This window comes from Dermochelys coriacea, chromosome 4, assembly GCF_009764565.3.
Source record: "Dermochelys coriacea isolate rDerCor1 chromosome 4, rDerCor1.pri.v4, whole genome shotgun sequence".
Lineage (NCBI taxonomy): Eukaryota > Metazoa > Chordata > Testudines > Dermochelyidae > Dermochelys > Dermochelys coriacea.
The window spans coordinates 62,224,009-62,236,596 of NC_050071.1; the positions used below are offsets into that span (position 1 = coordinate 62,224,009).

At 41.3% G+C, this 12,588-nt stretch overlaps 1 protein-coding gene across 1 annotated transcript; it reads right to left on the reverse strand.

Moving 5' to 3' along the window:
- Positions 1 to 620: 620 nt before the first annotated feature.
- On the reverse strand, positions 621 to 10,205 carry FGA (fibrinogen alpha chain). Its single transcript, XM_038399729.1, has 6 exons — positions 10,114 to 10,205; positions 8,185 to 8,313; positions 6,505 to 6,688; positions 5,254 to 5,399; positions 1,853 to 2,990; positions 621 to 1,470 (listed from the first exon to the last, which is right to left on the reverse strand). The coding sequence occupies exons 1-6, from the start codon at positions 10,162 to 10,164 to the stop codon at positions 761 to 763; spliced, it is 2,358 nt and encodes a 785-aa protein (XP_038255657.1). The 5' UTR covers positions 10,165 to 10,205; the 3' UTR covers positions 621 to 760.
- Positions 10,206 to 12,588: the final 2,383 nt, after the last annotated feature.

Genomic DNA, 12,588 nt, shown 5'->3' on the forward strand with positions numbered 1-12,588 from the left:
ATGAGGGGGGATTTGATAGCTGCTTTCAACTACCTGAAAGGGGGTTCCAAAGAGGATGGATCTAGACTGTTCTCAGTGGTAGCAGATGACAGAACGAGGAGTAATGTTCTCAAGTTGCAGTGGGGGAGGTTTAGGCTGGATATTAGGAAAATCTTTTTCACTAGGAGGGTGGTGAAACACTGGAATGCGTTACCTAGGGTGGTGGTGGAATCTCCTTCGTTAGAAGTCTTTAAGGTCAGGCTTGACAAAGCCCTGGCTGGGATGATTTAGTTGGGGATTGGTCCTGCTTTGAGCAGGGGGTTGGACTAGATGACCTCCTGAGGTCCCTTCCAACCCTGATATTCTATGATTCTATGATTGGTAATTGAGTAGAAGAGACTAGCAAGCTATAATCATTATTTGACTTTATCATCCTAAGTGTTTGCATTTGCTTAATTTGTGAAAATACTTAACAAAATTCAGCGGAGAAACACTTTCCCCCCCAGAAATATATGTTTCCTGAAATCCTGTAATAGCTATTCTTACTATAATATCATAGTTTTATTATCCTTTATAAAGATTTATAAAACTTGGCATTTTTTTGCAAGCTGTATTGGTTGTGAATAAGAAGACAGAAGAAATACTTTTACAATTAAACAATGTTTATTTTTTTTAAAGCACAAATGTGTCTGAGTTGCCTTCAGTTTGATTGGGTAAAGACACACCATGTATTCTGAGGTATATTAAACAAAAATAAAATAACCTGTCTTACTGTGGTTTGCTACTGGGTTTCTATGGGCCTGATTTTCATTCTAACAACTTTGAGAGAATAGTCCGAGGCTTTAAATGGTATCCAGACCACTCCATTTTCAATCTCATAAGGAACATTGTTCCTTGGGTCATACTGGCCTCCTCGGTAGTAAATGCCATTGAGATTAGCAGCTTGACAGTTGTTGTACCACCATCCCCCTCCATACACTTCAGCACAGTTCTCCTCCCATTGGTCGCTGTCCCTGTCAAAGGTGCTGAATTTCATTTTATCATGTGCTGTGTATTCACTACCTTCCTCCACTGAGCCTATGATCAGTGCATCCCCAGCTGTCCCCTCATAAGCAGAGACACTGAGGACATAGCCTTCTGACTCAGAACCTACAAGTATATTATATTCCGCATAAGCTTCATTGCCAGCCCAGTCCTCTAATTCGACTCGAAGGACAGTGTCCTTCTGGGTCAGTAAGTGGATGTTTTCATTGCCCAGCCAGAACTCTCCTTTCCCTTTGTCATCCATGCTGCCGAAACCTTTCTTGTAGTCTTGCCAGGTCCGGTTAAAATTCACTGATCCATCCAATCTCTGTTGGATCAAAAGCCATCCTCCCAAAGTGGTCTCTTGGTCGCAATAAACTGAAAAAACTTTATCGGATCCTGCTGGCTTGATTCTGAAAATGCCATTTTTGGCACCAGAAGTGTGTTTCTGGCGGATATCATCACAGTCTAAAAAAAAAAGTTGATCTGGTTGACAGAAGTTATCAGTAAAACTTTACATAGGCTCATGGAAATCCAAACAGTAATAATGTTGAGGGGAATTTGCTAACCATATTTTGGTCTACATTGGGAAATGTGCCATGCAACATTAAAAAATAGAGTTTACATGCAATTTAAATTGCAGATAACATTCTCTGTGCAATTCATTTAGCAGCCAATTATTGATACAAAATTTTGTCTCTACCTATCCTAAATGGCAACAAACAGACACATTGCTTGTATTGTATAATCAAATTAAATGGATTGCAGTGTAACCAGTGTGTCAGTTTGATTGTGGACTGAATCTGGCTCTGCTACCGCAGGATCTATTTTCAGTCATGTGGATGGATACCTGTCCCAGTGTAGCTTGTCCCAAGCTTCTCTCCTCCTGTTCTCAAGCTGCGTGCCCGAAAGTCTGGGGTATCCTCTCCACTCTCATCGTGTTGCAACCCACCTAACTCCTCAGTCACTGCTCGGCTCTTTAGCAATTTGGTTTCAAAAGTGGAGCCGCCCTTGTTGAAACTAGTGGAGCTGCTACTGCTGCTGGAAACTATTGTCTTGGAATGAGTCGAACTGCCACTCTGAACTTTGCTGGAAGGGAATCTAGATGTGTCAAAGTGATGATCAAAGACATCCTCTTCCCCCTCCCTTAGATCTGTGAAACTCTCCGACCCTCCAAAACTTGTAGTGTGAGCAGCAGTTCCACCACTGCTATAATGTCCAGTACCACTAAAACTTCCAGTTCCATGGTCAGTGCCACTAGTGCTTGTGTAGGTGGTATGTAATTTGCTACTAGTGGACCCAAATCCTGGGGTAAACATTTTTTCAAAGCTGGGGAGTAAGCTATCAAAGTCAGGCAAGTCTCCTCTCTCACCCTGAGAGGTCACTCTGACATTCAAGGTGCCCCCATGTCCTACTGTGTCTTCCCTCCCTAAATCTTGAAAATGGGAGCAGTCAGAACCATCAGGTGAAGTCATTGTTTCAACAATCTCTTCTCTAGGGCCACCAGGACCAGTGATAATTTTTTTGGTGATAGTTTTGGTACATGTAAGGTGGATTACAGAGGAGCTAGGTCTTTCTCCCAAACCAACAGATTCCTTTTCATAAGCAGAAGTCACTATTTTGCCATCTTGTGGTCTTCCACCTACACCTGATCCTACTGAAACATGTGAGGTCTCTACTGAGGAGCCTTTTGCCTCTGCTTCTGGCCGTTCTAGAGTCATCACAACCTGTTTAATATTCTCAAGAATGTTGAGCTCTTGGGTTTCTGGCAGATGCAGAGTTTTATAATGCCCAGGAACAGTAGAGTCCTTCAGTGGCCTCATTTTCAGCACCTTCAAGGAACTAGTTTCAAGTTCAGACTGCAGATTGATTGAACTGGCCTGAGTGAGCTGCTTCTGGATGTTTTCATAGCTCTCTGTGTCCACCTGGTAATTGAAACTTGTAGCACAGGATCCTTTGCATGCACGTATCTTAATATCAATGTCCACCTTTACAAGAGATAGAGAGAAATACATTTGTTTAGATGGTGATTCCTGACTCTTCTAAACAACTCTCTCTTTTTACCAGAGTGAGAACTCTGGTGGTTACACTAGAGCCCACTGCCTCTCATTCAACTATCTGTGCTCCAGCCTACAATTGAACTTGGGCTACTCCAAATTGCAGTCTTTAAATCTGAAGCACCAAAGCTCCACTGAAGGTTACAGCATGTATAACAGGTTTCAGAGTAGCAGCCGTGTTAGTCTGTATTCGCAAAAAGAAAAGGAGTACTTGTGGCACCTTAGAGACTAACAAATTTATTAGAGCATAAGCTTTCGTGAGCTACAGCTCACTTCATCGGATGCATTTGGTGGAAAAAACAGAGGAGAGATTTATATACACACACACAGAGAACATGAAACAATGGGTTTATCATACACACTGTAAGGAGAGTGATCACTTAACATAAGCCATCACCAACAGCAGGGGGGGGAAGGAGGAAAACCTTTCATGGTGACAAGCAGGTAGGCTAATTCCAGCAGTTAACAAGAATATCAGAGGAACACTGGAGCCCTAGAATCATCCCTGCAAGGGCCCAATTTTTGCCATTCTTATTCACACTGAATAGTATGGTCCCACTGATTTCTGTAGGAGTCTCCTGGAGTAAGGTTCTACTCAGAGCAAGGCAGAGTGGCAGAACTGGGCCCTTAGTAGAGAAGAGGAACCTACAATACCTGTCAAAAAATCACATGTCTATACTTAGAGCCCTACCAAATTCACAGCCATGAAAAACACATCACAGACCATGAAATCTGGTCTCCCGCCATGAAATCTGGTCTTTTGTGTGCTTTTAACCAATAATATACAGATTTCATGGGGAGACCAGCATTTCTCAGATTGGGGGTTCTGACCCAAAAGAGTTTTGCAGAGGGGGTCGTGGTATTGCCACCCTTACTTCTGCACTGCCTTCAGAGCTGGGTGGCTGGAGAGCAGCAGCTGTTGGCTGGGCTGTGCCAGTAGCAGTGCAGAAGTAAGGGTGGCAATACCAAACCACGCCACTCTTACTTCTGTGCTGCTGCCTTCAGAGATGGGCGGCTGGAGAGTGGCAGTTGCTAACTGAGGGCCCAGTGCTGAAGGCAGCAGCACAGAATTAAAGATGGCAATACCATACCATGCCATCCTTACTTCTGCCGTGCTGCTGGCAGCAGCTCTTCCTTCAGAGCTGGGATCCCGGCCAGCAGCTGCCACTCTCCAGCTGCCCAGCTCTGAAGGCAGAGCCGCTGCCAGCAGCAGCCCAGAAGAAATGGTAGCATTACCGCAATCCCCTCTACAATAACCTTGCGACATCCCCACAGATCCTTTTTGGATCAGGACTCCTACAATTACAACACCATGACATTTCAGATTTAAATAGCTGAAATCGTGAAATTTCCAATTTTAAAAATCCTATGACTGAAATTGACCAAAATGGACTGTGAATTTGGTAAGCCCTAACTCTACTGGTATGTATAAAGGTGAATGGGAATAACTGGTTCAAAGGAGGGACTGATGAAAAGAAGAATTAGCCTCTGGATCAGGGCTCAAAATGATGTTGCTTGCACTGCTTGGTGAGCAGGACATTTTTTGGCAGGCCATCATTTTGGTTTTGCTCCTTAGCCTATCCTACTGCTGCCTTACAGCCACCTTGTGTTGTCATCAATGCAACCAGCTAATCAAAAGGCCAAAGCTCTTAATACAAACATAGATGGGCTATACTCCAGCTGTGAGAGCCCAGAAGAGAGATTAGATACCTTTATAGGTGCTCCCTCCTACCCTAGCTGCTCCCAAGTCTTTCATCAGCCACTGCGTGCACCTCCTTGAGAGGGAAAAGTATCACTCACTGAGGCAAATCAGTGCAAGTTGTAGGGAAACACAGCACTAACTATTCTTGTTTCCTGCCTGAGAGAGGGCAGTAGGCAGAAGCTCTCTCAGTAACACAAGAGGAAAAACTACACAGACAATAACTCAGAGGGAGCCAACAAGCCTGCTGAGGCCACAGGGGCATCTGAATCTCACATGGGAGAATCTGAGCCTCACTGAGCGGAAACCAAACCTGTCAGAGTCTGAGGGGACATCTGTCTTATATAGGCAAAGCTTGGTTTGAAGACAGAACTTGTGAGATTATTGGTCCATTTTCTTTTCAGTTGCAGAATTTCTCTGGATGTAAGGACTGATAGTTCCTGTTTTTTGTAGCTGTGCTTTGGAAATAACAGAAGTTATGTGACAGTTACCTACCTCCAAGCGCTTCATCTCTACAACCTGATCTCGGATACTGTTTTGCAGTGATTTAATCCTGTTTACTTGGACAAGAACTTTCTGCTTTAATGTCACAAGTCTCCTTCTCAGGTCTTCTGAAACTTGCCCATATTTACTGTCACTCTCTGGAACAGAAAAATGTCCTTGTCAGCTGTATGGGAGATTTCTCCCACAAGAATAGCAGATACAAAAAAAAAAATAAAAAATCAGCAATACATTTACAAGGATCCAAATTAACATGGAAAAAGATCCATTTAGGATTTTAAATATATATGTATATCATAATATTGGATAGGTAGAAATTAGCACAAGATTTTATTTTAGCTAAGAGTGTTGTTATTATGTTTGATCTGCCTTTTTGATAATAAGCAGTATTGTAGTATATTTATTTTAATTAAATATTAATTGGTTGTGCAAAATAGTGCAGGAAAGGAACTTAGTGTGTTTTGGAAACATTAGTCCAGCTGTGCTGGAAAGAAAACAAGTACATTTTGATTCCTTTTTAAGGACAGAATTACCATTTTTTAAAAAGAAAATATTGCAATAAACGTGTGGAATTTATGTGATTGAAACAAACGGACTATAATCATGAAGATTTTAGATATGTGAAATTAGATACAAGATGCAAATATAGTCTTGTTTTTGCACAAATATTTTTCTTGCAAAAGTATAATTCTGAAAAGGAAACATCCATGTTTTCAAAAATAATTAAGCATTCTCTTCTATGGGGATGCAGCAATAGTTTCAAAACTATGGTAAAAGAATAAGTGATTTTTTAAAAAATCAATGAGAGTTTCTCTTTCAAAGGGATTACAGGATTCAGCCCCATGTAAATTGCTGTGTTTGAAGATCATTACTATAGAATACTACTGTAGTTCTAATTCTGCACCTGCCATAGCCAACAGCTGCTATCTCTCCCCTCAGGCCTGCTTTTGAAATATTTCTTTCAGATATAGATTTAGGGACTGATCCAGCATTTCTTGCACACCCAAAAATCTCATTAACTGTTGGAAAGGCATAAAGTATAGGTCCTTAAGATGTATTATTCCATTTCTATGTAGTTACACTAACATAAAACTGGTGCAATCCAGGGAAGAGTCAGGCCCAATATCTTTAAGTCATGGGGATCTTTTAAGAAGGACAAAGTAAACCTGCTTTCAACTGGCTGCTTTTAGCAGAAGTTAACATAACATTGGTGTATATTTTAGAACTGTGCATGTTGATACTTACCCTGGGCACTGGCCAGATTTCCTTTCAGGAAGTTAATTGTTTCCACAGTTAACAAGTTAGATTTTTTGTACTTGTTTTCATTATCTAACAACAGGTTCCTAATTCTTTGCATTCTGTGATGAAAATCTTTATCAGTTTCATCAATCAACCCTTGCATCCTGCAGCCTGAAGGACACTTGTGACCCTAAAATGAGCAAAAATGAAAGATAAATATCTTAATGATACACATTTCTTTAATATTATGACTACCAAGTTTTGTACAAGCCTGGAAACCCACTAATGAGCTCAGGGCCAGATTCTGCCTCATTCCCTCATTTATCTTACATAGTCTACTCATTGCACTATTAGTTCAATTATTTTCAGCAGACGAGAAATGGTCTTGTGGTTAAGACTCTGGACTGGGACTTAAAAGGCCTACTTTCAGGCCCTAGCTTTGCTACAGATTTCCTCTGTGACCCTGGAAAAATTAGTGTGGGGCTGATTCTTCATCCTGTTACATCGGGTTTACAATGGTATAATTCCTCAAAATCACTGTGTAAAATTGCTGTGATGGAGTGGGTAATCAGGCCTTCAGTCTCAGTTCCCCATGTGTAAAATGGGGATAATGACAAAAAAACCCAGAGGTGCTGTGAGGTTAAATTCATTATTCAAGCTGGGGAAAAGTGGCAGAATCTGTCCCTCTATAAGAGAAGTTTGCCTAAGAAAAGCAAAATGTTCCTACAAAACCAAGGAGATTTGGAAACACGTCAAAGTACAAATGGCAAGTGGCCAGAGGAGGATTAAGATTGAGAGGACTCAGAGAAGTGCAAATTACTATTTTCAAAGCAACAGTAACTATACATGATGCTCATGTTCTTATTGGTGTTAATGGCAAAACTCCCATTGACATCAGATGGTGTAGGACCTGACCCCTTATGATTGAGTGCTTATACAAACACACATCCAGCCAATCAAACAGTGTGTATATTTTACTGAACATTTTTCCATCAGATTTTCTATAAAGTAACTTGTTTTTGTTCTTCCTTTCCACATTTCTTTCCTGCCAGTAAATATTCCTCCCCACCACCACCCATTTAGTCTTTGGGTATCAATACTCTTGAAAATTTCCCACTCTTTTCTGTTCTTTCTCTTTAAGGCACTTTTCTGATTCTGTCTTTCTCTAAACTTACTTCAATTTCTTTTTTCCTTTCCTTTCTCCCTCTCTTTCACTGGCTCATTTTTAATTTCTCTGTAATTTTCTCACCCTCCCTGCTCTATCTCTTTTTCTCCTTTTCCCTCTCTCCATGCAAAATTCTTGGAAGTGGGAGGCTCTGTGTCACTATTCCCTTGGCACATGGCAAAGGGTAGCACTGAAGCACTCACTGAGCCTGGATCCTGGTGCTCTGAAGATCCAATAATGAATGAACTATTGGTGATATAGTGGATTCTAGTGGCGTGGTGGTGGGACTGTAACTATGAACACAACTCTGATGCCCTTACAAGTACTTTGCTGACCCATGAAGCTGTTTTTCCTGAAAATCAGGTAAAATAGCTGTGACAACTGATGCATTACAGATATACCGTGTCGGATCTAAGATATCTTTAGAAAAAGTTCATGGCACCAAGGAAGTGTAGTGCACCTAAGGTCCATTTGAGTAGTAGTGATTAGCTGAGCTTTCTCCTTCCCTCCTCTTTTCTTACCCAGTCATCATCTGCACAGAAAGGCCAGCTCTTTTCCTGTTTGCAGTCAGATTGGCTTCCATGTTCCATCACCCTAGGGCCACGCACACCTCCTCCCTCCTTCAAAAATGTGCTTTCTTCATTTGTTGCCTGCCATACAGACAAGGGGAAAAAGCAAACATGAGATTAGTTTCACAGACAGCAGTACAATGAAGTAATAAAACTAAAGTAACTGAACATTCTATGAAACAGTTAGGCTGTGGCAGAAATAAGCATGTGGAAAAATATAATCAGTTAGTGTAAGTAATCGATTCCATAAATTTCCTGCATGAAATTGTTTTGTTTTGTCCAAATAAGATTCTCCTTCTAATCTAGTTAAAGCAGATAACCATGGTATTGGATGATGCTTAAGATATTTTTAATAACAGAATGATTAAGCATGCATTTAATATTACATGTTTACATAAAAACAGCTGCTTTAAACTGAATTGATAATCTTTTAGTTAAGCCCCTGAGTGTTTCTAAAATAAACCTCTATTTTCAGTCTACACTTCAGACTACAACTGGGCATAGAAAAGCAATGTGGTGATTTCTCTTTATTATATCTGGTGGTTTTTAATTACAAGGGGACAAAATCATATGTTAACTACAAGTTTATAACTCTTTAATGGAAGGCATAGCTTTAAAAGCACAGGAAAATAATAATAATAATACAGTGTTTGAGGGAGGAAATAAACATACCAAGATTTTGTTTAATCCTGAAAGAGGAAAAAGTCCTTGTTCACCAACTAATTCTAAATCAAAATGTCATAAGGATTTTTGACCATGCATACTAATCTTTGTTCAGGAAAGTGGTCACAGCAATATTTCTATTTCTCTAACAGACGGTACAGATGCCTTTGGGAGGTATCAGGTGTCACTGGGCTCCTTTGACCACATTAAAAATTATCAAAATAGAATAAAAATTAGCTCAGAGATGAGGAAGATCTTAGCTTCCAGAGCCAGCTCCTCAGCTAGTGTTAATTGGGGTAAAGTTGGTGGAATCAACAGACTACTGCTGATTTACACCAGCTGAGGATCTGGCCCATGCATATCTTTAATCTAATGAGAAAAAAAATTAAGTTCCTAAATATGTTTCATGGGCTTTTAAAAATTGACTTTACACACAAATACATGGTAGATTGTAATAGCTCCAAATTGAACCTTTCTCTTCGATCAGATCACCCCCGCACACTCTGACTTCTTCATTTCTTTCAAAAAGAATAATAAGGAAATGTGTATATAATAATTTACCAAGTATTATAGGCTGAATCTTAAAATACCCAACAATAGGGTTAAATTAGTATAGCTGGGAGTTAAGGCTACCACTCTTCTTATTGAAAAAGATATTACTCCTTAGCTCCCCTTCAGCCTGATAATGCTGCCTCTGACATCAATGGCAATGTTCTTATTCTGTGCCTATGTACTACGGCAAAGATGCGACCAAATTCTGTCTCATGTACACTCAGAGAATCCCACTGAAGGCAACTGGGATCCAGGGATGCAACTGAGAATAGAATTTGGCTAATAACATCTAAAATCCCCCATCTTGAAGACTTCTGTACCTAAGTGCAGTGGAATAGATTAAGGACTTACAGCCTCACCTCTGAATCCACTGATTATTGGTCATTTATCTTCTTTGCTTTGCCAGATACTTTCAGCAAAATTCATCTCCAGTGCTTCTTGAGGAACCAGATGGGCAGTAAAATGCAGAAGAGACTCAAGAGGGAAGGGCCAGTAATCAAGTGGTTAGGGTAGGTTTGCGTGCGTGTGTCTGTGTATTTTTCAAGCTATGTCATAACCAAATAGTATTTGTTTTAGTTTGTTACCTGAATATTCATTCAATAAAATGCCCTTTTTTCAAAAGAGAAAGCCAAAATATCAAAAGAGTCAAATAAAGTGAAATCATACCCAGACTATGCTGAGGCACAGCCATGTGCACAAGATCCTCAGCAGTATCATCTTCGGTGGCAGGTTGAGGAGGACTCTGACAGAAAGGATACCTTCCACTTGCTTTTTGCTTCATTTTAAACCTTCCTGAACTGCTTAGATTAATCATTATGTTTTCTTCTGTTTGAAGAGTTGCATGCAGCACACCCCCAGTTGGATACCTGAGGCCTCTTGCACAAGCTCCTGAGTTTGTTTGCTCTAGATAAGTTTGTGCAATGCCAGCCTGGGGGCAGGGGGCTGGGAGGTGTAGAATCCATATTCCAGGAAAGAAATTGTCTACAGCTTAGTTTCTGGTAACTAAATTTTGGAATAAGGTGTATGTAAAATAGCCAACAGTAACCACTGGAAGATATTCATGCTGCAAATCTGGTATTTAAATAGCATAATTAAGCAATCATAAAATTATAAATTTGTCCCTAATTGCATAGAATCATAGAATTATAGAATATCAGGGTTGAAAGGGACCTCAGGAGGTCATCTAGTCCAACCCCCTGCTCAAAGCAGGACCAATCCCCAACTAAATCATCCCAGCCAGGGCTTTGTCAAGCCTGACCTTAAAGACTTCTAACGAAGGAGATTCCACCACCACCCTAGGTAACACATTCCAGTGTTTCACCACCCTCCTAGTGAAAAAGATTTTCCTAATATCCAACCTAAACCTCCCCCACTGCAACTTGAGAACATTACTCCTCATTCTGTCATCCGCTACCACTGAGAACAGTCTAGATCCATCCTCTTTGGAACCCCCTTTCAGGTAGTTGAAAGCAGCTATCAAATCCCCCCTCATTCTTCTCTTCCGCAGACTAAACAATCCCAGTTCCCTCAGCCTCTCCTCATAAGTCATGTGTTCCAGTCCCCTAATCATTTTTGTTGCCCTCCGCAGGACATTTTCCAATTTTTCCACATCCTTCTTGTAGTGTGGGGCTCAAAACTGGACACAGTACTCCAGATGAGGCCTCACCAATGTCGAATAGAGGGGAATGATCACGTCCCTCGATCTGCTGGCAATGCCCCTACTTATACATCCTAAAATGCCATTGGCCTTCTTGGCAACAACGGCACACTGTTGACTCATATCCAGCTTCTCATCCACTGTAACCCCTAGGTCCTTTTCTGCAGAACTGCTGCCTAGCCATTCGGTCCCTAGTCTGTAGCGGTGCATGGGATTCTTCCGTCCTAAGTGCAGGACTCTGCACTTGTCCTTGTTGAACCTCATCAGATTTCTTTTGACCCAATCCTCTAATTTGTCTAGGGCCCTCTGTATCCTATCCCTATCTTCCAGCGTATCTACCTCTCCTCCCAGTTTAGTGTCATCTGCAAACTTGCTGAGGGTGCAATCCACACCATCCTCCAGATCATTAATGAAGATATTGAAGAAAATCAGCTCGAGGACCAACCCTTGGGGCACTCCACTTGATACCGGCTGCCAACTAGATATGGAGACATTGATCAAAACCCATTGAGCCCGACAATCTAGCCAGCTTTTTATCCACCTTATAGTCCATTCATCCAGCTCATACTTCTTTAACTTAGTGGCAAGAATACTGTGGGAGACCGTGTCAAAAGCTTTGCTAAAGTCAAGGAACAACATGTCCACTGCTTTCCCCTCATCCACAGAGCCAGTTAGCTCATCATAGAAGGCAATTAGATTAGTCAGGCATGACTTGGCCTTGGTGAATCCATGTTGACTGTTCCTGATCACTTTCCTCTCCTCTAAGTGCTTCAGAATTGATTTCTTGAGGACCTGCTCCATGATTTTTCCAGGGACTGAGGTGAGGCTGACTGGCCCTTAGTTCCCAGGATCCTCTTTCTTCCCTTTTTTAAAGATGGGTACTACATTAGCCTTTTTCCAGGCATCTGGGACCTCCCCTGATCGCCATGAGTTTTCAAAGATAATAGCCAGTAGCTCTGCAATCACATCCACCAACTCCTTTAGCACTTTCGGATGCAGTGTATCCACCCCCATGGATTTGTGCTTGTCCAGCTTTTCTAAATAGTCCCGAATCACTTCTTTCTTTACAGAGGGCTGGTCACCTCCTCCCATGCTGTGCTGCCCAGTGCAGAAGTCTGGGAGCTGACCTTGTTCGTGAAGACAGAGGCAAAAAAAGCATTGAGTACATTAGGTTTTTCACAGCCTCTGTCAGTAGGTTGCCTCCCTCATTCAGTAAGGGGTCCACACTTTTCTTGGCTTTCTTCTTGTTGCTAACATACCTGAAGAAACCCTTCTTGTTACTCTTAACATCTCTTGCTAGCTGCACCTCCAGGTGTGATTTGGCCTTCCTGATTTCACTCCTGCATGCCCGAGCAATATTTTTACATTCTTCCCTGGTCATTTGACCAATCTTCCACTTCTTGTAAGCTTCTTTTTTGTGTTTAAGATCAGCAAGGATTTCACTGTTAAGCCAAGCTGGTCGCCTGCCATATTTACTATTCTTT